This window comes from Chionomys nivalis, chromosome 23, assembly GCF_950005125.1.
Source record: "Chionomys nivalis chromosome 23, mChiNiv1.1, whole genome shotgun sequence".
Lineage (NCBI taxonomy): Eukaryota > Metazoa > Chordata > Mammalia > Rodentia > Cricetidae > Chionomys > Chionomys nivalis.
This window is the reverse complement of record NC_080108.1, coordinates 20,906,778-20,931,992: the sequence shown is the minus strand read 5'-3', so window position 1 is coordinate 20,931,992 and position 25,215 is coordinate 20,906,778. Positions and strand designations below refer to the sequence as shown.

Sequence of the window (25,215 nt, the reverse complement as noted above, 5' to 3'; positions counted from 1 at the left end):
TTCCTGTTGGTTCAATGTGATAGCTTCTGTTCTATCTTATTCTATTTTAGTTTGTCATGTTTGGTTGTTAACTCTCAGAAGCCTGTTCTTTACAAAGGAGAGAAAGAAAGGGCACACATCCAGGCGGGAGTAGAGATGGGGGGAAAGTGGGAGGAGGAGCAGAGGAAGGGGAAACTGCAATCAGGATACATTATGTGAGAAAGGATAATTTTCAATAACAGGGGAAAATAGTTGTGCTCAGACAACAGTGTAAACTGAGTCATTTCTTCACCCCAGTTCTGAAGTACCCTGCGTCTGAGAAGCTGCCAAGCCCAAAGGACGAGGCAGACAAAGTCACACCAGTTTGTGTGATGTCATTACTTTCCACATCGCTTACCGGCTCCCATGCCCTCCCTCCCGCACTGTCCTGTGGGTGCCAGATCTAGTTTATACACCACCGCGCATGTGCAGAACTTACTTCTTAATCCTTTCTCCGAAGGAAGCGACTTCCTCCAAGATGTTCTGGACAGTGGAAACAATATCCTGTACCATATAGATTCTCTCAATTAATCCCTTTTTCTCAGATTCCTAGAAAAAGCAAGATGTATATTAGCTACTTAAAAACAAAACAAAACAGTTATTTATAGAGAACAGCCACAGTTTCCAAAACTGATTATTGGTTCCAAGATATAAAGGCCAGTGAGTTCCCTCTTTTAGTTACTCTCACTCCCTCTGTGAGCTCCAGCCAGCTCTTAGGATCCAGAGATGATGAGAGGGTCGCTGCGACCAGAGACTTCAGGTCCCTGCAGAGAATTCTACAACCACTTTAGCATGACCAGCTTGTGTCCCTCTGTCCTTTGGGTATCTAAAGTACACCAAAGCCCTCCTCTATGACAGTGATGGAGACATGCACTGCAGTAAGAGAGGTCCCTTTGGAGGGACACACAATGCATTTCTGAGTACTGTGACTGCTTGGGCAAACTCTTACATGTTAACCTTGTTTCTAACACTGCAGACTTCCGGAAAACATCTGTTGTAACTGTGTCAGAAACAGAGCAGTGTCGGAGACCTGTTATAGACAGCTGGACTGCATAGCCCTGTTGTCACCGCTGTACTGTGACTTCTTCATGAAGTCGGACTACTACATAAGCTTATCTTCCTCAGTTTTCAATTCTTTATGCAAAATCGAATTCTGTTGTCTGACTGTCACCTCTAACTTGTATATAGAAGATCTTCAATAGATTTTACTATGCTCAGAAGCTGTAACACTATAAATACAATTTAATGATCCCCAAGGAAGGGAAATTCTTACATTGATATTTGTACACTATTTCTTCCCTACTATAGTCTGTCTCTCCATATCGACATAGTCTATTACAGTTGCTATATACAGCAAGGGTCTCTAGAAAACTTTTTCATTGAGAATGTTACTCAGGTTAGGGCTATGATAAACCACCACGTAGGCAATCAGTAGTAAGGGAACATGCCTATGATATTCTCTATGCTACAAAGAAAGAAAGAAAGAAAAAAGAAAGAAAGAAAGAAAGAAAGAAAGAAAGAAAGAAAGAAAGAAAGAAAGAAAGACTCATTTTCATCTTCCATTTCTGCCTCATTTAAATGAGGTCATGAACAGAATGAGGAAGCAAGCACCCCATGTGATGGTTGCAGGTAAAAACACCAACAGGGCAGGTATGTACAATCCACTCACTTGTTACAGTAGTCTCTACCCCACCCTTTGGTGCAGATGGAAACATCAAGGTTGTTGTTTCTTCCTGCAATGGCAACTTTGCGGGACAGTTTCCCTCTCTACCTTAATTTTGGCTCTTTTTTCACTTTTTTTTATTCTTTAAGCAGTTTGTGCTAAAAGTCAGACCTGATGCTAAGGCAACCTCATTCATACTCAGCAACCCACAATGGCCTCAGAATAGGCACAATGGTCAAAACCCATCTCTGTCTGCTGCAGAAGACCCCAGTTTACAAAGGAGTGTTTCAAGGCTCTGGAGAGCTTGACCCAAAGGGCAAAGGAGCTTCCCCTTGCAGCGGCATTGACTTTAGGACAAAACAGTTTCTTGCAAAATGACTCCAATTTCCGAGTGACTCAATTTCCTAAGAAACTTCCCATTTTTATTGCTTGTTTTTTTCCTTACTACAAAACGACCAAAATGTAAGGTTCTGTTTAGGAAGAAAGTGTTAATTAGCACACCAAACTAATGAACAATTGTGACAGCACCCTTTCAGTTTTCAAATGAATTTGACGTTTTGCTGTGAGTTTTCGCTATCCATGGATAAGACTCAGACTTTGCATATTGTTTTATGAGTCAGAGTAATCAAAATCCTGCATTTTCATTCTGATTATAGTAACCAAATTATGAAATGATTTCATTTTATTTTCATAATGTGTAGTTTCAAAGCAAAAATATATAGTATGTATACATTAAAAGGAAAAAGTCTTCATGCTGATTATGTGAGTATTTCAAAATGACACATGAAGAATGGTCATTAATAGTCCAAACTCTCAAATACACTCAATAAATACACTTTATCTGTGGCTCTACTTTCATCTTCTATCATCACGGGATACACATTCTAAGAGGTTTCATCTTCTCCTTTCCAAGATCCATAAAGATGTTCTTAGCTATCTTCAGAGGAGAACTTCACGGCCATTAAATTGACATCTTAATTGACACCACTGCCGATAAAATTGAGGCTTTCTTAGCAAGAGCTTAGGTAGCCTGAAGACTCACAAGCATGACAGTTGGAACATAGTCTCAGTTATGTACCATAATATTAAACTTATACACCCAGGGTATATTTCATACCCATTGCTATGAACGTTGTCTCTTAAGTATTTGTAAAGGCAGTGGCTCCCATGAGATATTTGCTTATCTGACTATTTCATAGAATTTGTTCTGAATGACCAATGGATTCACTATTTCCCCCCATTTCTAGATATATTTTATGTTCAAATATTTTTATCATAATTTGAATTAAAGCATGGTTACCAAATGCTTGGCCATTTTCACTCCTCCATGATGTAATATAGCCAGAAAGCCCCACCAAAGGTATCAGTCTTTCCTGTTACCAGGATCATGAATAAACATAGGCCTTTCTATAAAGAACTTATCATAGCTCTGGATATTTTGTTATAACAGTACCAAGCAATTTAAAATATAGCCAGCATACCAACAACTACCTTTAGGAATATATTATCACACCCTGTCTATTTATTAACTATATATCTCTGTATCATTCTTATTTAAATACCAAAGTGCATTATCCAAGTTTTTTGAAGTGTAGAATTACTCAATATAATAGATAAAATAAAATCTTCTATTCCTGTATTTAAGCTATTTTTCCAACATCTTATCAATGGCATGGATTAAATTCTGAATATATTCAACATATATTTACTCTATAACTTCTTAGTCCTCCTGCTAACCATTCTGAATAGGCAGTTTGGGTTATTTTATGTATTGGCGACAGTCATGGCATGGTAGGCTGGTATAACCAGTGAACAATGAGGCAGAGGAATAGGGTGGGTTTCTGCCAGTTCCTGAGAAAAAAAGGGGCTGGTGTTTTGTTCTTCCAGTGATCATTCACAGCCTATCAAGGGATAGTTAGTTCCAGCCCCTGGAAAGAGTCAGGGATGGATAATTTCTGCTTTTCTTCTAGGTTTAACCTACTGTTTGTCTTTGAGAAGTTTACTACCCAAACATGCATTTTAAAGGATACTAATAATGACTGTTGAAAAAAAATCTAAAACACGTAAGCAACTTGCTGCAGCTTGTTTTAATGTAAATATTAATTACAGTGTTTAGCTCTAAATTGGAGGATATTAATGAATGAAAGCTTTGGGGGAAAGCAGGAACATATGATATATTGTTTTCCTCTGAAATTTATTGGTATAGAAAGGGATCAGTTCTTCCCATTCACTGAGATGGGGTGCATGTCTTCATGCATTGCCATACCCTCTACAGAATCCCTGCACAAGGCATTTAATATTCATATATGACTCAGGATATGTCCAGCTAAAAGACGCATCTTCACAGTTAGGGTCAAGGACACCTTCTGTTCTCTGAATGGCTCTGGTGGCCTTTTGAAATGTTTCTCTGTGTTGATCAAGGCATACTAGCCTCTACCCTACAGTAAGGTGGTATTTGTATTTTCATAGTTATATATGTGATTAGCATCATCCACCCCCACCAATTGTGCTGTTCCCTGGTGGAACTTATTATATCATCAGATAAGACCAGCTTACTCTATCTGACTGCAATCTCAGGATCCGCAAGATCACAGCAGGGACTCCTCAGGGCTAAGATGCTTTCTTGGTGGAGAAATGGGTGGATCCAGGGAAAGGGCAGGGCCTTGGGTGCGCAATAATGTCAAAGTACTATTGACACTGACCTTGGAAACGGACAAGCACACAGACATCAAGCAAAGTTCTAGGTATCATAAATGCACGAAAATGAAAAGTCCAATTCAAAGTCCATGGGATTAGAGAAGCCTCCTCAGGGTGCCTGTCTACACTGACTGCTGCCTGTCTGCTTACATCATGCCATGCTTCCACCCTGTAGTTATCCAGTAACACACCTGCTCATTTCCTGCAAGTCTGAAGCTATCTTTGAAGTCACTGATCTGCCAGTGTCACACAGCTACCAACACTAGTCCTACTTCCTGGAGGCAGAAAGGAGTTTGTTTACAAATAGGTCCCAGTGGACTTAAACCAGGGCTGGCAAGTGCTAAGAACGTGTTACTCCATAGAAGAAGTGTCATATGCTTTGGGTGGCCTTTCTTTTAAAAAAAAAAATCATTCATTCATTCATTCATTCGTCCTACATTCCAGCTGCAGTTTCCCCTCTCTACTCTATTCCCTGTTCCCTCCCTGCAAAGCCCCTTCTGGTCCCATTCAAAACACTACTCCATTTCTGTTTTGGAAAGATCAGCTGTCCCATGAGTATCAACAAAACATGGCATATCAAACTGAAAAGACTAAGCACTTCCCCACGTATTAAGGCTGGGCAAGACAACCCAGGATAAGTAGGGTCCCAAAAGCCAGTAAAAGAGTCAAAAATGATCCTTGTTCCCACTGTCAGGAGTCCCACAAAAGGACCAAGCTACACAACTGTAGCACATATACAAGTGGCCTTTTTTAAAGTATCCATTTATCTGATATTTGTTCTTTTTGCCAGTTGCTCTCTCTGTGCCTATGGATTTCTATTCCCTCTATTTGCCATACAATACATCATTCTGAGAAAAATGGCTCTTGCTAAGTCTGCCTTTCTTGCATTTTCCCTGGGATTTTCTTGGGCAGCTTTCATGAGAATGCATATGATTTGATACCATTTAAAAATATTTTTGGAGAAATTTTCATTCCATTTTCATCTAAGAAGCTGATAGGTAATCAATGACTTAGATCAGTAGAAGAATATTTAGATAAAATATAAAATAATGCTCCTAAGACATATGAACTCAATAGACCTTCACCGTCTGGAAACCCACTCATCTTTATAGTAGACAACATTTTGCTCACTTGCTACACTGCAAAATTATGTCCAATAAGGCAGATCAATTTTACAGTTTTAAAAGTAACATCTATCTATATAACAATGCACACAAAAACCTTTAGTATTATTTGGATTTTTAGGAAAACAAAGGTATATCTCTGAATAACCATCTATGGAGTTGGGGAGAAGTGGGTGCTTCTCTGGTCCTGCCATGGACGAGCTTTGCCGTACATTAACTCACTTGGATTGCTAAGACAGAATGCATGAGCGGAGTGATTTGTATAGCAAACAGGCTCTTGGGCTTACAGTTCCATGGCTGGAAGATTCTAATAGCATGGCACCAGTATTCTGGTGAGCTTCCTCGGGTAGTATCACAACATTACAGAGAAACAGAAAAGGAAACGGACATTTGCAAAAGGGGCCAAGCCATGCAGGGTGCTTGACTTTGTAACAATCCCTTTCAGGGGCAAATGCTTTCTTCGGCAAGACCAGCACTAATCCTCTTTGGTCTGGTGCCTGACATAGTTACAGCTCATTAGCCTTGCTTCTACTCCAGCCACTAAGGAACAGAACCTGAACCCCAAGGAGTCAGAGATTCACTACAGCGGTGAACACGATGACATTTACCACGGAGTCTTGGTTGTGGTTTTGAAAACTGAAACTCACATCAGCGTGGCCATGACTGCAGTGGGAAGCAGGGCTCAGAAGTCTTAGCTGCTTTTCTATGGCTGTGACAAAACACCATGACTGAAAGCAGCTTGAAGAGGAAAGGGCATATGTCTTACTGGTTATAGTCCATCATATTGGAAAGCCAGGGCAGGATCTCAAGGCCAGAACGGAAGCAGACACCATGGAAGGACACTGCTTATGGCTTAGTCAACCTGCTTTCTTATACATCTGAGGACTAAAACCCCAAAATGGCACCATCTACAGTGGGCTGGGTCCTCCCACAACAACCATTCATCACAAAGTGCCCCACAACCTTGTCTATAGTCCAATCTTATGTATGGGTTTATCATCTCAATTAAGATCTCCTTTCCCCAGATAAGCCTCGTTTGCATAATGTTGACAAAAGCCAACCTGGAAAGAAACTTTATCACATATGTAAATTGCCCAGGACAGTAATTAACAGGAACCCCTTCCCTTCTATAGGCAAAAAGACAAAAGATGAACAGCCTTTTGTCTAGCTTCAAGACTGCTGGGGTGGACTTAGGTTTCTTAAGAAAGGTTGTTCTGGAAGGAACAAGTCTGTTCATGTCGCCCTGATGCTCAGAGAGATCGTCTAGCAGCTGGATGTGCATCCCGCTGGCTTTATTTACACATCTCAGATTGAACCAGGGAATGTGGTGATAACAGTTTAGCAGCCACAACATTGCATCTGCCGCCGACACCACGCGGCCCGCGAAGAGGAAGAGGGATTCATTCAGAAAGACAGACAGAGGCTGCACGCCTCTAGTCCTCTCGCCACAGAGGCTCCCGACTCATACAGAGAACTGTGTTCAGAAAAAGAGTGATGACCGCTGGCGTGGCTGCACAAATGAACAAGATGATTGCAACTGACCGCATAGCCACAGCAGGTCTTCTCTCTGATTATAAACCTGTAAAAGGAGAGAGGCCTAAGTGAAATCCTCATGACTGAGGGTCTCCTTGATGTGTGAGCACCTGTCATCAATAACAGTGTAGGCAAAAAAAAAAAAAGACTTCAAATCCAGAATCCAATTTTACAAGGATTCTCTTTGTCATATGTATGCACGTGGTATGCATGTTTGTGTGCATGTTCCCACATGTGCGTATGTGGGGAGGACCAATGAAAGCAGAGGCCAGGAGGCTGATGTCGTTAACTTTATCATTCTCTATCTTATGCATTAGGCAGGCTTTCTCAATTGAGCCCAAGACATGCTGCATGGCTAGTTTAGGTGGCCAGCTTGTTCTTGTGATCCCATTTCTATCCCCTTGTGGAGGGGGCATTATAAGAGGGCAGTCGTACCCTTCTGTTGTCGTATGGGGGATGGGGATTTGAACTCCTCAAGCTTGAGTAATCAGAGACCACAGCCACGCCTACCCATGGCCCCAGCACACCAGTTCCTGATTTGTGTAAGGCGTTGTCAGAATGAGTGACGACGCTGACAGTGAGTCAAAACCACGACGAGCTCCAGCTCTTAGAGGTGCTTATCCTATAAAGCTGGATGCAAAATCAGCATCTTTTAATTGTGCATTTGTTTATAGGCACCAGAAGGTTTGAGCGTTTGGCTGAGTTTTGAAGAGAGTTGAATTAAAAATCAATAACGCACCCATGGCATAACATAGTCACTCAGTCTTTTAAAGCAAGCAAAATACCAGGAGTGCATCATGTGAATTTCCCTTCCTTAAGGCCTTGCTGTCTATCCTGTGTCTCCAGTGAACACGCTCTGTAGGTGCAATGAAGGTCTTGGAGCCTCTGGGAGAGAATTAACACCATCAGAATGAATTTACAATGGAGAATTCATTATATAATCAGTGTATTACTTTAAATCTTTCCTGCTTGTTCTGATTTAGAAATATCCTTCTCTATTAATTATCTAAGCAAAACCAGGGAGCTATCCTTGAAAACTGACCCTGTCAGAAAAAAAAATACTTTTGATATGCTTAAAAATTGAGTGGTACTTATCAAAGAATGCTTACTATACCCAAAGGATCAAGGCAAAATTTTTATCTCAAAATCCTCCCAGCTAATGTCAGGCACCCAGATGAAAGACGTTAAACTGGAACTTTAGACAAGAGAAAGGCATTGTCTGTTTTAATTCATTGACTATTAGAAGCCTGTAATTTCAAAATTTGAATGATCATCATTAGAAATTGATTAAGTAGCATTTAGTATGGAAAAAAATCTTAACATCTGTGCTAACGAGGATCAGGAAGCAGTATTTCTGCTACATGAGATAAACAATTGTTCCCTGGGAACCCTAGCTTCACAAACGAGGGACTGAGTTCAGGATTTAGCCCTATGAGTCATGTTCATGTACACAGGTAGACTCAATATCATGGTGTATGTTATTAAATTGAGGGGGGGGGGTGGCTAGAAGCCCACGGGCAAGCTCACTTGGAGCACACAACTGTGAAAACCAAAATGATCCTGTTTCAAACTCAGTAGAAGGCAAGGGTCAACATCCAAGGTTGATCTCTGATGTTTATAAGTGTCTTGTGGCGATACATCAAAGTCATACTCATAAGCATGCATGCACAAAGGTAGTATTAGATTTATCTATTCTTATTTTATATGTAGGGTGTTTTACCCACATCTATGTCTGTGCACCACATCAGAATCCCCTGTACCGGAGTTACATACAGGCATTGCAAACGGTCATGTGGATGCAGGGATTGATAACACCGGGTCCTCTGAAAGAGAAAGTGGTGCTCTTATCCACTGAGCTATCTTCTGTTGCAAGGGAGAGGGCCGCTTGTTCGTCCCAGCCGCCCAGCTACCTTAGCCCCAAAATAACCACACAGAAACTGTGTTCATTAAATCACTGCTTGGCCTATTAGCTCTAACATCTTATGGGCTAACTCTTACACCTTGATTTAGTCCATTTCTATTAATCTATGTATTGCCACATGGCAGTGGTTTACCAGGAAAGATTCGGCATGTCTGATTCTGGTGGCTCCATGGTGTGTCTCTCCTTGACTCTGCTTTCTTCCTCCCAGAATTCAGTACTGTCTTCCCTGACTACCTAAGTTCTGCCCTATCAACTAGGCCAAGGCAGTTTCTTTATTCATTAACCAATGAAAGCAACACATGAACAGAAGAATCTCCTACACCCATCTCCCCAGCCCCAAAGATTATGTTTTAATAGGAGGAGAAGGCAATGTATGCTCTTTCTGGAAAGTGCTTTGTCCTCGAGTACATTTTCATCTTTGAGTAATGAACACAAAACTGTTCAAGTTTGAATCAATACTGATTCTTTCCTGCTTTATTCTGCTTTAACCATCTGATCTTGAGAAAAACACTCTGCCTCGGTGTTTATGGACATGTGCTTTCTCCTGAAACAGGAGTCTGGTCAGATGTAAAGAGAAAGGATGGGAAAAGGAAAGAGCACAATCCCCAACATCCTGAGAAAGATACTGGAAACACACAGCTCAGAGGGAGGTGGTGGTCCTTCACTTTTGGGTCTCAAGGGCTGGGTGTACTAATGGTTCCATAACAACATCTCTGGGCCAGCTGATGAATAAATGTTGCCACAAAGCAAAGAGAACCCGTGGCTTCTGGAGCTGGAGCTGCTGCCAGATAGAATTCACAATCGATGGTGGTGTCTGGCTTTGCTACATGGATCCTTTAACTTACTCCTAGTTAGGAGAAGGAGGGACTACCGGGCAAGATGTTCATCTGATTAAGAACAGTAAAAAGTAGAGCCGGGACTAAGGCTCAGTCAACAGGTACTTGTCATCCTAGTATGAGAATGTTGGATTGGGACCCCAAAACAATCCTGAAACGCCAGATATGACAGCACTCATTGGAAAGGATTTAGCAAGGTGAGACTGTAGAGAGATCACTGAAGCTCTTTGGTCGGCTCACCTAGAGGAATTGATGAGCTTCAGGTGCAGTAAGAACTCTTGTCTCAGAAAATAAAAGATGAGAGTGGGTAGGAAAGACAGCTGATGATGACCTCCAAACTCCACACTCACGTGTGCACACACCCACAAGAGTTAAGTATATAATACACATACACAGCGATTTAAAAAGCTAAAGGTAATTCTTATACATGAAAATTCGACCCAAACATCAGCTCCTATTAGCAGGCCTGATTCCCTCAACATTTCCTCCCAATTGCCTCAACTGCGCCCAAACTTTGTGCAAGGGTGACTCGTCGAATTCTGGTTTCCGTGGGAGCACCTGTGTGACCATGACCTTTCTGTTCACAGGGATTCCATGACAGAGAAAAACTCAGCAAATGCTGCTGCTGTTGCTTCAGTGTGGGAAGGAAGGAAGGAAGAAAGGAAGGAAGGAAGGAAGGAAGGAAGGAAGGAAGGAAGGCATGCTTATGCCCATTCTAAAAAGTGTAGCACAGTTTACAAATAAGATTTTGAGCAGAGTGTCTGGGTTTGAACAGCACTGTGAATTTGAAATCTCAGATGCATTCATTTCTCTTAAACGAGGTCGATTGATGAATGCATGGGAAATGCCAGTGGAGTATTCTGAGTGCTGAATGAGCTAAAGGACACAGAAGCACATAATGCTTGAACACTATAACGTTACTAATATTTCCATGAGTCTGAATATTTAAATGTCTTACCATCTTGTTTTATGTTAATGCTGTTATAGTCATTTCGTGATGCATTATTTACTTTTCTAGTAGGAAAAATGCGGTGATGCTATTTTCTATCAGTTGTTTTGTGAACTGTCAGTTATCTTATAAAGTATCTCAGATGCATCTTGTGACTTGGTGGATAGTTGTGTTACAGGATGAAACAACAGGCTTCATTGGGAAAGACAAGGGCAAACATTACTACCCCCACCCCCAAAATAAGTAAGAAATGTTGATCCGTCCCAGCTCTGATGGTTAGTTTCAAATTCAAGGCAACACAGGCAGCCTCAAAATGATTAAGAACAATAAACAAAACCGCAATTACTATACAGAGAAAGTGTTTTTAGGGAGAGGAGGCAGGAAAGGCAGAGATAGGATGGAAATAAAAGGATACCAGAATGCATAGTTTACTTGTGTGAGGTCAGGAAATAACAAATGGCCAGTGGATAACCAGGATACAATGTCTAGTTTGTTCTAGCATAGCTTCATGGAATGATTTTTAGACAGTGGGAAAGTAAACAACTTGATGTAGCACCGACTATGGAAGAGGCAGAACTCTGGACTCTAGGCTTTTAAATAGCAATGTTACTTAATAGCAGCGCAGAAGACTTGTGAAATTTACAGCCTGGTGTGTCTTGCTTCATGTTGTTTGAAAGCACATACAAAGAACATTTCCAGTGGGTGTTTTAAAACATCTTCAAGTACCAAACACACTGCTCAGTGTCATAACAAGCACGGTACCCAGATAATGATCCCAGGACCAGGTGAAGAACATTTTTGGATGACTTCGGAAGCAAATAAAGTTCCAACCCTTTGCAGAATAAAGATTGAGTTTTCAAAAAAGGAAATAAATATGAGACAATTTGTTAAGGCAGCATGAGAACTCAGGAATTTGCCCTCTTGTGATTCCAAACATACATAAGCTGGTCCTTAATAATTGTAACCCATTCTCCTACTAAAAGCTTAAAGTAACACAGAGTTGTAGAAACCCTAGCAGTAAAATCACCGCATCAATAAAAAGCACATTAAATCCAGTTATCAGAGCTTAGATCAGACTGGCCATTTGCATTACTGCCCAGGAAATTCCCATAATCAGGTTGTCTACAGTGCATCCTCCACATAGATTGTACTTGTTCTGAAACTATGTGCACACATGTGTACAGACGATTGCACGCCTAAAGCTAACTGTTCAAAGAAGCTTACTGGAATTTTTCTTTTCTTAACAACACCATACTCTGTCATTAACAACTGGCACTGTGTCTCTTATAATTAACAAAAACTACTGACTGTTGACATACATGGTGTGTGTGTGTGAGAGAGAGAGAGAGAGAGAAAGAGAGAGTCATGTACACATGAGCTGCTGTTGCTATTTATTTTCTTTAGAAGACAACAAAAGAAAATAAACAAAACTCCTCCTTCTGATAGACTGTAAGACAGTCAGACTCTCCATGGCCAACAGTATTCTTAGGTTAAGGGAACAAAGGATTCACTTCATTAGGAATTAATTTTAGTGGCTTTGGGCACCTCACCAAAGTCTTCTGCAGGCTAACTTAGGAGGAAACTCCAAAATACATGCCACGTGTGCAGATCCGTTTGGAAGATAGAAAGGCATGCCTACAGTGACAGCGACAGCTTAAGACAGGGTGGCATTCTATGTTTTTTGTTTGTTTTTGGTTTGGGTTTCGGTTTTCAAGACAGAGTTTTTCTGTAGCTTTGAAGCCTGTCCTGGAACTAGCTCCTGTAGACCAGGCTGGCCTCGAACTCACAGAGATCTGCTTGCCTCCCAAGTACTGGAATTAAAGGCGTGCGCCACCACCGCCTGGTGGCATTCTATGTTTTCAAGGGCTTATTTTCTAATGCGTTTGTGTAGATGCCTGAGTGTACGTGTGCATCTCACATGTATATAGGTAGCCGCAGAGATTATAAGAGGGCTGTGGGTCACCTGGAACTGAACTTACAAGTGTGCCACCTGATGTGGGTGCTGGAAACTAAACCCATGACCCCTTCAAGAGCACTAAATGCTTTTTACCACTGGGGCACCTCTCACGACTTAGCATGCCAAGTTTTCTCAACAGAAATGGTAAAAATAATGCTCATTCTTCCTTTTTCAATATAGAACACCCCTCAATGAATACTTAGGCATTTCTTGCTTAAAGAAACATATCCATTATCTTTTATTTTTTTATCCATAACTGATATAAACAGATGGATTCCTTTTCTCACAAACACTGACCAGCATCTGTGACGTCATCAATGACCCTGAAAGAAGAAGTCAGTCAAGTCCCCTGACAGTCTAACTATACAAAAACTAGTCTACATCATGACCATCAGAGGAGACTTTCTTCTGAGAGCAAGAAGCAAGGTCTTTTGGTTTTTAATTTTTATTACATTCTATTATGCTTCCTTCTTTCTGATGCTAACGGTAAATGCTGGACTAGTCTATGTGACTGTTGGGCTGACACAGGAAAGAAACTCTCTGGGAAGTATTTATACCTTCAGCCATGAAAACAAGATATTATTGTCTTACATGGCCTTTCATAAGTATGGGATACGACAGCATTTTACACAGTCATTTCTTGGTTCATGCTTCAATTACTGACCTTTACTGTGTACAAAATTAATGCAATTTTTATTGTAGTTCATCCGTACAAATAAGGTTCACATGAGGGATTCCACATAGCAAATCTAATAAAAATAGAAAATGCTAACTGATTGTTGTTGGCTGAACTCGGTCATTATCTGTTTGTTCTCGGGTCCCTAGAAAACTAGACTTGCAATAAGCAATTTCTTACATGGACCATCTGGGATAAGAAAGAAGGATTTGTCTTTCTTCAACGTTTAGCCTGTGTGCTTCATTTCTTAAAAAGCCCCAAATCTAGTTACCTGCAAGATATATGTGCTATCACAAGAGAAAAGAAGGCAGAATTGTGGCCGCCAATCTGGTTTCTAACACAGATGACTGAATTGTGCTGTTAACAAGGATAAGGAGCCAGAGACTATAGTGATGTCGTTTTTCTGACCACCTCTATTTCGGACAATAAAAGTATGACAGACCCCAGACCATGCATGTCTTGGTCTGTAAGTTAGAGAGAGGTAGAAGATGGGAGTTCATTCATCCCCTGAAGAAGCAGGGCCAAGGGGCCCAGGCAGCCTATCCTCGTCTGTCGCCTGTGATGGTGTTTTCTGGGAAGAGGAACTGTAGATAAAGGTGTGCTACTCTCAAGATAGATGAGTAGGGTAAAGAATAGCTTCCCTCCCTTCTGCTTGTTCAGGGAATGGTTGTGTGTTATAATTCGTTTGTGATTCCTCTTGGATTGGGTATGAGACACATCCCAGCAGCATATTCTGTCATGTCTAACATGCAACAGAAGCCATGGGACTCTGTGAAGAGGACCACTCAACCATCCCCTGGCGGGGAGTGACAATGTCACTGCCTGGTCAGGTCCCAAACAAGCACATGATGGTCCGCAGAGAAGAAATGACGCACGGGGACACATGTGAAATATGCCCTCATAATGTTGAACTGGAAGCTTAACAAATCTAGTTACAAATCCCCGATAGAAGTGTGCTGGCTAGTTTCATGTGAACCGGACACATGTAGGAGTCATTGGGGAAAAGGGGACTTCAATTGAGAAAATGGCCCCAGCAGATGGGCCAGCGGGTCAGTCCATAGGACATGCTGTTGGTTGGTAATGGATATAGGAGGGTCCATCTCTCTGAGTGGGGCTCCAGCCCTGGGCTGGTGGGCCTAGGTAATATGAGAGAGCTGAAAAAAGGCATGAGGAACAAGCTAGAATGCAGCATTTCTCCATGACCTCTCTTTCGGTTCCTGCCTCCAGGTTCCCACTCTGCTGGAGTTCCGGCACTGATTTTTCTCAGTGACAGACTTTGCTGTAAAAGAGTGAAATGAGTTGCTTTTGGTTATGATGTTTTATTGCAGCTATAGGAACCCTAAAGGCAAGAAGCAAGCGTGACAGGATATGGGCGGAGGCTAAAAATATGCCAAACTCCCTAGCGACAGAAAGGTGTGTTTATCAGAAAAACCATAGATAGCTTTTTTTTTAGTTTTCATTTTAGGTTTTTTGCTTTAGAAAGTTATATAAAAGCATAAAACTATGGAAACAAAATACCATGGTTATGACCAAGCTATGAAAAGAACATACCACGATACCTTATTAGAAATCTCAGAGCTAAATATACCCTGGAGTGAGGACAGCCCCACTGCCAACTCTTCCCACACAGGACAAGTTGATAAAATCATGTGTGTTGGTCCTCACTAGGTCCTGGCCCATGTCTGTGGATGCCACTTTTAGATGCTTTCTATAGTCATCCTTGCCCAGAAAGATTTGAAACAGCACATATTGCTCCATCTCTCAAACCCCGGGCATCTCTAGAAAGGGATCACATTCTGGGTTAGACCCTAGATTGGACCGTGTTGCCTGAAAGGCTGTTGGAGAGCGCATACGAGCCATTCTCTTTATCAGTGTAGCTGTGGCTACTTGCAAAAGAGCCCTGTGGTCAGGCCTAGTGGCTGCTAGCGTTTACTTATAGAAGGAAGTACCAGAGAGGTCACCAGACCCTCACTCGAGGGTCTAGCCACTCCCTGCTACCCCCTCCCAGTCAGCTGTATGCGATTATGCTCTTTTTTCACACAGCCTCGTGGTCTCTGGAGATCTCAGAGTTCATAGACTGTAGAAGGTGAGTTGTAGGGGTCTCCACCTACGCAACTTTGGGGAAGTTCTCATTCATGCTCGGGTGGGACTTTTTCATGGTGCAGCTGCTTTGGGGTCGCCCCTGCTCCTGCAGGTAATCTGTCTCTCATGTTCTCTACTGAGCACCGTAAACCCACTAGGGTCACAGGTTTGACCATGGCAAAAGTGTGCCTTGGTTTTTCCACGGTGCTTTATCGCAAGTGAAAAGCCTTTTTTAATATCCAGTGTTTGTGAGGCTGAGGCAGGAGGATTGCTGTTCTCAGCCTCACAAAGCACTGGAAGTACACTTGTGAGCCATGAGGAACGGGTCAGTTTCCTCCTGTTGGAAGGTTGTCTTTAGATGGTATGTTAAAGATACCCTGTTATGACTGTCCCTAGGATCCTCTTTCAAGGGTGGCACATTTAAACAGATTTGGATGAAACAAAGTCTGCTTCACATTTAAGCTTTGCCTTTCAAAAGATTTAACTTTTGCCTAGTGCGATATTACGATATAATAAGAAATACATATTTTGTCGTGGGTCCTGGCTCTTGGCCAGAGCTCTTAAAGCTGCCCTGCTTTGCTAAGTGATAAGGAACAGCAGGAACGTGTTCCGTTGTATTTGGTTTTGTCTTTGGTTCCTGAAACAGGAACTATAAAGGAACTAAAGAACAGGACCTCGAAAGGTGGAAGGAGTCCATTTTGCTGTGAAGAAAAAGCTCCTCTTGGACACACTGAATTTAAGTGCGATGTCCTCAAAAGACAAGGGGAGCTTCCTGCCATGGGAACCAGGCATCTGATGAGGAACCATGGCTGGAATTTGCAGGAGCCTCCTCCCAAGCTCCTGACCCTCCAGATGAAGACAGTCTCCTCTATCACCGGAGGTCACTAACTTAATCAATCTCATGTTGATAGAGACACCTCATGCACATGATAATAGAAACACAAAGCAGTGTCAGGAGGCTTCTGGGTAGGCTAACGTATGGAATTCCTGGGCCTACGGTGAGCATAGACGCTCAGTTCTGCCCCAGGCTTGTTCCCATGCCTCTCTTCTATTTGGTTGCTCCCAAGTGGAATAATGCATAAGTAGTCAGTAAAGGGAAGTATTTCCCCAAGTTTTGTGAGCAGTTCTAGAAACTTATTAAATCTCAGGGGTGGGTTATGGGAACCCCAATTTACAGCTGGTCATCAGAAGTACAAGGGGCCAGCCTTGCAAGTGGCTTCAGATAAGTTTAAAATAACCACCTGTAATTTTTGTTGGCAAAACATCCTTCCATGCTCTGAGATTGGTCTTGACCTACTATTCAATGGTTTGATCATTCAAAAGCCATTTGAATCAACCAATCGATAATTATTAAAGAAGTTTATGTTGCTATCACCTCCATTCTGGAAAAAAGTGAGATTTATTTTTTAAATATACTGTGCTTTATTCCTTCATGTCTTTAATAATGCTCACCTTCAGACAACAGATAAGATTCAATCCATAATATACTATTTGCTTCAAATGGGCAAAACCATCTGGTCCCCTCAATTAACTGTTAGGATCTGGTGTCACAGAGCCGGTCTCTGAATTAATGCCTGTTCGGCAGGCATTTATATCATACACTTGCTCTTTGGGTTCTCCTTTCTGCCCTTTTGTCCCCCACCAGCCTCCTCCAAGCCACCGCCATGGCCCCACACATGCCCAGGTTTTACGGAACTGGAAGTCCATTAAGCTCAAAGCCTCTCAGTTGGTACTTCCCTTTTTCCCCCCACTTTGCTCCAGAAGGTTTGTCTGAAAGTGTAATGACAACAAAAGCAGCAGATTTGAGAGATTCTCCCTGGAGAAGGAAAAGCAGCTGTACACAGACATGTAGCAGAGAACGCTGCCAGCAACAGCTGGTGAAGTGACAGGCTCAGAAGCGGGTGACCACCCCATAGCGCGGACGTGAACCTAAAGGAGCAACCATTTCCCTTGATTTGCTCTTGACTTCTCGGGCTCCCTTTCATCAGCAGAGAGAAGGGACCAGCTTGGCTTGCATCCTGACTCTTAGAAAAATTCACTTATTTGCTTATGTTTTATCCTCGTTCTATTTCCTTTTTTAAAAATCTTGGAAAAGACTCAGTACCACACTATCCATCAAAACAACGAACACATATTATCATTAAAAAATAATCATTCTGAGATATGATAGGTTGTTGTCACTACTACGATGTATATTAGAGAAAACACAGATATTGTAGTCATTCCATTTTAAGTAAGCAAAAGGTTGATTTCTTTTTAAACCGTAGTGTTTCTATATTACATAATGCCAAAAGTCAAAACAGACACAACCTGGAGAAACAGCGTGGCCACCGTGGGTTCCTTCTAAGGGTCCGCCATTGGCACAGCACTCACCTTCTCCTCCTCCTCTTCCTCCTCTACGTCCGTGCTCTCCTGAAAGGAAACCCCATAGCGCGTTAGTTAATTAAGGAAACATCCACTGGGATCGCCCAATGCAAATGAGACACACGCTTTTAAGTTTTCTTACAGAGCTGGAACATCGATATGTTTTAAAACTCATTAGATCTTCTTGTAACCTTCACACTTCTGAAGTTCAGAGACACCGTGGCGAGGTTATAAACAATATGCAGAGTCTACTTGGAGCCCCTAGGTAGAAATAAACCTACTGCGCAAGGGCCCTTTGACAGTATCCAGCTTCAAAGCTACAGAGCCAATTTATCCTTTCTGTAACCAGATTTGTTCTTGTCTGGTAAACACACAAAGCCCTATGTTAAGGCTGACTACTAAACTCATCGTTATAAGGATCACTCCTTTCTCTTTGCTGCCATCACCGAAACATTTGGCAATAGAAAATTCACAAGTCTGAACAGTATCATCATGAAGAAGGCTACAGGAACAGAGAAAGAGAAGAAAACAGAAGGCTCCAATACTGACTGACAGTTGCATGACTTTAGAGGAGGTGCTGGACGGCACCTGTGTTGCTACAGGGTTGGTTCAGCACCATTAGAAGTGCCGTCTATTTAATAGGAACATTTTATATCATATAATTGCAGGGTATAAAAGTAAACAGTCACATACGATGGCACATGCCTTACTCCCAGAACTCAGGAGACAGAGGCAGAGGGATCTTTTGAGTTTAAGGTTGGACTGACTAGACTCTCCAAATTCAGTGTTCAGGGCTATAGAGTGAGACCTCAACAAAAAAGAAGAGAAGAAAAGAGAAGAGAAGAGAAGAGAAGAGAAGAGAAGAGAACCATAAGTTGCTACAATCAGAAGGAGCAGGGGAAGAATATTCATCATTAGAAAACCATTTTTTCAAAGGGATACTTTTCAACATGAAGAGTTCTTTCTACATAACCATACAAAGGTCAGACTTCCTATTTAGTTCCATTCCAGCAGCTTAAAGCAATCTTCTGTATTATGACTGATATAAGAAGTGGTTTTGGGGTGACCAGAGAGCTCTACTCTAAACCTCCAAATTTCTGAGCAGTCACCAATGTAACCTCCCTCAGGCTGGTGCTTCCTTATGTCTGTTCATCCTCATGACCGTCATCCATTGGTCTGTCTGACACTCTCTGTGTAGGGGGTTAACTTATTCATCCCTTATAAAAACCGATAGATACATCGGAATGCAGCGAGGACAGGTTAGCAGGGGTAAACAAAGTTCTCTTGTACTTTTTTTGATTATCTAGTAGTGGTAAAATAGAAGAACCAACTAACAAAAAAAATGGATTTGTGTGTATTTCTACCTTTCCTCCATGCTAAATGAAACAAGGAAAGCCTTTCAATATCTATTCTTTCAAATATTATCTTTAAAATGAGAATATAAAACCATGTGGCAATGGTTTGCATTTGAATCATGAAAAAATCATGTCTAGATGCCAGTTCTAGAAAGAAATTTACTGGGCAATGAAATTATAGGGCTTTTGGTTTTAAAAAGAAATATCAACATTTACTTCTAAAGCTAGTTACTAAAGACATGTACCTATTCACTTAGAACAGATAAAAAAATACCCTCTGGGCTGGGAGGTTGATAAGTGCCAGGAGGACAGAGAAGCAGTAGGCACCAAGGAATTTCCTTCAAAAGTGACCATGTGTCCATCCACATAAAGGGATTTTTGAGGGCCAATGGAAGATATCACAGCATTTGGGAGTAGAGGGTGGGAGTTATTCCCACCCACTTGCTGAGTACCCTGGAAGTTGGTAATCCCTGGATAAACTTCAAAAGGACCAATGGCCTAACCCAGCTGTCCAGAGAGTGCTACAGTATGCTGGAGAGGCCCAAGGAACCACCATAGATTTTTCCTCTAGTGTTTAGAACGTAATTTCCAGGATCTCTATGCAAAACCAGATAGATGTACAGATTTCTAGGGAGGAAATGACAACCAAGATCCAGAGACCTTCTCTCATATAGAGAACATCAGCTGAGATGTAGGACGATGAGTCCCCAGAAAAGGAAGATTCCAGAATACATGAGATAAAGTAACTATTCTGGAAACTGTACTTGTATCTCATTCTTCATGCCTCAAACAGTAGCTTGGAGCATGACTTAGTGGTCCTGCTGCTATCTTAGTCCTCAGCATGGAGTTGGAAGAACACCGGGAATCTTTGCTTACCTGGCTGTCCTGTGTGCTGCTGGCCTTCCCTTTCATGGGTCTGAGGAAGTTGTACAGAAAGATCAGCAACAATGCCAGAGGGATCATGTAGAGTTCAAAATTCCAGACAGTGACCAAAAACACCTGTCAGGAAAACAAACGAGAGTCCGTGACTCTTAGATCAGAGGATGGGAATTTCACGTTGTTGATTCACCAACAGAGTGAGAGTAAATTTAGGGATTGCTCAAAAAGGGTGAAAGTGCAAATGGGTGCAGCCACCATTGGAAACCAGTGCAGCAGTTCCTAAAATACCTAGAAACCGATCAACTATATGCCCTAGCCATACCATTACTGGTATTTATGCAAAAGGTTGTATTTCCTGTTATAGAGACACATACTCAGCCATGCTCATAGCTGGTCTACTATTCACAATAGATGACCCATGAAAATAACCTAGATGTTGCTTAACTGGTGAATAGATAATGAAAATGTGCTGCCTATACACAATGGAATTTATTCAGCCGTAAAGATAAATGGAGTTACGAAATGTGCAGGAGAATAAATGGAACTGGGAAATACACTAAGTGACATAACTGGACATAGAAGGTCAAAGATGCTACATGTGCTCACATGAATCTTACTGTCAGCTCTTTATATTTGCGTGTTTAGCCTGGAGTACCAGGGAACTGGAAAGAGACCTCTGGTTGAGGGTGTTGGGGAGATCTTAGGGAAGAGTGGCTATTAGAACACAAGCGATATGAAGGGGAAAGAGCGTAATCAGGAGGGAGGAGAGGAATGATAAGAAAGCGGAGAGAACCAGGCTGAGGGAAAGAATAACTAACACTGAGGATAACTGAAAAATGATACATACTGTTTGAAACACTCTAGATGATGATGATGATAGATAGATAGATAGATAGATAGATAGATAGATAGATAGATAGACAGACAGATAGATAGATAGATAGACAGATATATAGATGGTAGATAGATAGATGAAGAGATAATAGATGGATAGATAGAGAATAGATAGATGATAGATAGATAGATAGATAGATAGATAGATAGATAGATAGATAGATAGATAGATAGATAGATGATAGATATAGATAAGATACATACATATATACATACATACATACATACATATATACATTCATAGATAGAAAGAAATAAAAGTGAAGTTTCCTTATACAGGGGATAATGTTCCTCTGAGAAGCCATAGGACACCAAAAAATATAAAGCCCTTGCTGCCAGTTGTGGGATATTTCTCCCCAGCTGTTGGAGAAGGAATGTCTACAGATAGTAAAATGATACAGTTTGTTGTCACTGCTCTTGGCTGCTAACCAAAACTTGAGGGGGAAAAGTCTGTTGCTGAAGATACAACTTCATGGGACAGGGCCATGGAATGGGACATGGAGAAGCAAATGTGGTATTGACCAGGAAGTGTTATCCATGATGGCTGGCTTTCATAATATTGGAAGGCACTATGCAGGCTGCTTGGGAACAATAGCCACCAATGAACATGTGTATCAAGCTGTTAACCCTATGAGCTACAAAAATGACTAGGCTAACAAGATATGCTTATCATACAATAGTGGCACAAACATTGGAGGAGCAACCAACTATATTTTGACTTGTTTTAAGACCCTCTCTGCAGGAAGAAACACTTGTTTAATAATATAAATCTAAACAAGAACACCTAGGGATAGCCTATTGCTATTATTCTGGTAAATGGACGAGTGTCAAACTGTCCATTCTAGATTCATACTTCAGCCATAAATTAGTGTAGCTCTCAGATGCTTCTTCGTTTGGGTGATATTGGTTAGTGCAGAAACTAACAACTTGTCAAAGTGCAGAGAACAGGGGTCAGTGGGTTATTAAGTCACAAATGGATCATCTCACAGGCCTTTACCGTAAAGCTCAGGGATCATTGCAGAAGAGGTGGCAAGGCAGACTGTAAGAGTCAGAGATCAGGGAGACTGGAATGAAACAGTGTCTTCTGGACATTGCAGGATTGCTGCATGGATGACCTCACAAAGGCCCTAGCTGAAGATAATCAATCAATGGCTTCTGGGGAAGAAAACTCAGTTTTCTTAAAGGGTGTGGCCTCTGGTCCCTGGTAGGTTGTGTACACTCCAGTCCATGGACCCACACTTCGGAGTCCATGGAGCACAAACTGAACTCAGTTTTTCTTTTTAAGTACACAAAGTTGAGATGGGGGGAGTAGATCTCAGAGGAGTTAGAGTGAGGATCAAAATATATGTATGAAATCCTCAAAGAAGTAAAAATATAACGTTAAAAGGGATTAAATTTAGAAACAGCTCCCCAAAGGTATAGATGTGGGCACATATGCATACACAATGAACTCTTAGAGACTATAACAGAATAAAAAGAATATAGGCAGAATTAGCAGGTCATGTTCTGTAAAGTGAGAATATTGTCATATTTCATAACATCCCTTTCCTGACAGCCCAGTTTAATTTTGTTGCTTCTGAATTTTTATGTGTCAAAAATTGGAGAGCAGGCTAAAAGATTCTAAGGTCACAGGCCAAATACTGCCATCAGTAAAAGTAATTTGAACTAGGGAGAATGGTTGTCAATATTTCAAACTACAGGTATTTTACATACATGTATGTTACTAAAATCCCTTGAAGAACCCTAAAATGAGAAAACTATGAAATTTTAGGGCTCTTAGAAAGTAATTAGATAAAACTTCTGATGTAATACAAGATATGCATCACCTGGACCAATCAGTCTCAGCCTTGAAGACATGTATCCTTTGCTATGGGCAGACGAGCGAGAGTTTCAGGCACTAAGCTGCAGAAGTGGTTGAGAAACACAGGCAAGAGACAGGGTGCTACCTCCAAGGACTCAAAGCATGAGTGCACAGGACTGTCCTCTTGGGGAAATTACTACAAAACGTGAGGCACACTGTCACACTTGGTTTATGAGATAAGTCACATGATCTGTATGTATCAGCTTCCAGTGTGCAGAAAAAATTCAAGTAAGACTGTTTCATCATGAACATAAAAAATTCCTAACCGAAAACAATAATTTTTAAATGCTGAAGACACATTTTACCTAAAATTTAAAAGCTTTACAAATATTATATATCACTTAATTCTTTCAGTTTTGGTTACTCTGAATCCTAAGTGGTTTTTTTTTTTCAAAATCTGGTTATAATTACATGCAAAATCTCTAACTTGAATATATTCATTTTTAAAATTAGCAACCTTGTGGAAGTTTTTCTTGTTGATTCAAATAGTATTTTGTTTAATTAATCTGGGATTTCTAAAATATATTCACGTGTGTTGGGGGCTGCAGCCCTCTGGCCCCTTGACTTTCTTTGCCTGCCTCAGACCCTTTGCCTGCTGGAGTAAACAAAGCAAAACAACTTGTTTACCTGCAGCCTGCAGCTGCTCTGAGCACGAGACCCTGATGGCAGGGGATTGGGTTCTGGTGAGGTGAGGCCTGCAGCTGAAAGATCCTGAGAGCTGGGGCATGGCTATCAGTTATGGATCCCTATATAAGCTTCCCTGGAGGACAATAAACTTGGCATTGTTGTATCAAAGATGACCCATGTCCCCGTGTCTCTGTGTGTGTAAATTTTAAGTCCCCAGCTTAGTTTCCGGCTAGCGTACTGTCCTGTAGTGCAGGCACTACACACATGAGCTATGTATAAGAAATTTGTTCTGTTTCTTCCTTCCTTGTAACTTGGTTTTTCTTGCTTAATTTCATTGCTCCTACATAAAGAGATATTATTAGGAGAGATATTATTGCCAAATTCCAAACTGTAATGAAAATTGTCCTGTTTTTTTTTCATTCCTCTACCATTAAGCAAGGTGTTTGCTTTTAGCTTCCACTGTATAAATAATATCATATTAGGAATATGCACAGATCTACTTAGTTTTAATATGGGAAATTTCATCGAGGTACTCCCCTCATTACTGCTCACATCCCTCAGATGTTCTAAAAGCACTCCTCTGCATCTGCTTCGAATTTAATGAAACATTTTTAAACAATAAGATTTCCATCCATTCTAATAAGGGTTTATTTCAGGAGTGTTATTTAGTAAATCAGTAATGGATGGTGGCTAATTGATAGCTGTTGGTTTGTTTACTTTTCATTTTTGGCATCTTCTGGAGAAGAATTTTATCTTTCTCATTTTAACACCTTCATAGGATATATTTAACCTAAACAAGAGTTGGAAATAATCTATTCTTTTGGGGAAACGCCTTCACTGAAGCCTGACTGTCTCTTAATGTATGTTGTTGTACTGAATTCATAAAGACAAAAGAAGCTTTACATTGATTCCAATGACAGATATGCTTGATTTTTGTGTCATTTTCACATTTTGTAATTAGACTATTGTGACACCACATTAGCATTCTTCAACACTATATGTGTTATAGTTTAATATAACTAGATATTTTAAGATGATAAATGACACACAGAACCCTTCAAGTGTTAAGATTTTTTTCTGACATTTTTATGTGCCTTCCTATTTCTCCTTTTCAAATCTAAGACACTTCAGGTAGTTGTTCCCTCTGCTAACACTCCTCTCTGCTGTATTCTTCTCCTCCCCAAAGCAATGGTAAGTCTTTCTCAACTTAAGATCCTTTGGGTAATCATTAGAAACTACACAGATATTATTGATATGTGTAAAGATACATATTTAGTTAAATACTTAAAACCCTGTGCAATATGACAGTATTTTATTCAACAGTCTTCAGTCTCTTGCTGGTCTATGTCTAAAACAAATACATTCATTTTACCCAATTTAGTTCCCCATTCAAATGGCTGTTCTTAATGTTTATGTTTTAGAATCTTATCTATTCAATCTTTGATTGAAACTATGACTTTTTTCCATTATATGGTCAAACATAACCTCGGGGTTTGCTCCTTCAACATTCAATGTTCTACTACAGGAATCCTTTTTCACCTTGAAATGACAAATCTATTTTTAAAGTGATAATTGCATGTATATGATCTTTATTTCTTTTCAATGTTTTATAGATAGAAACAAGCATCAAATTTAATTTTGTCTCCACAGACACTTTTAGAAACTAAATTAATATACAAATCTATACCTTTCTTTTCAATCTACGTCGTCACTTCCATCTCAAACCTGCTGATGAAATTTTATCAGCCACTCAACAGGGACAATTTTAGGACACTTATT

At 40.8% G+C, this 25,215-nt stretch overlaps 1 protein-coding gene across 3 annotated transcripts in view; it reads right to left on the bottom strand.

The window, feature by feature from the left end:
- Positions 1–25,215, bottom strand: part of Mctp2 (multiple C2 and transmembrane domain containing 2) — a 222,116-nt gene that overhangs the window by 19,319 nt on the left and 177,582 nt on the right. For all 3 annotated transcript variants that reach the window (XM_057756094.1, XM_057756093.1, XM_057756096.1), the window contains 3 exons: positions 20,052–20,174; positions 17,830–17,868; positions 458–567 (listed from right to left, as the gene is read on the bottom strand). In XM_057756094.1, the coding sequence (XP_057612077.1) occupies positions 458–567; positions 17,830–17,868; positions 20,052–20,174 (272 nt within the window). The remainder of the gene's footprint in view (positions 1–457; positions 568–17,829; positions 17,869–20,051; positions 20,175–25,215) is intronic.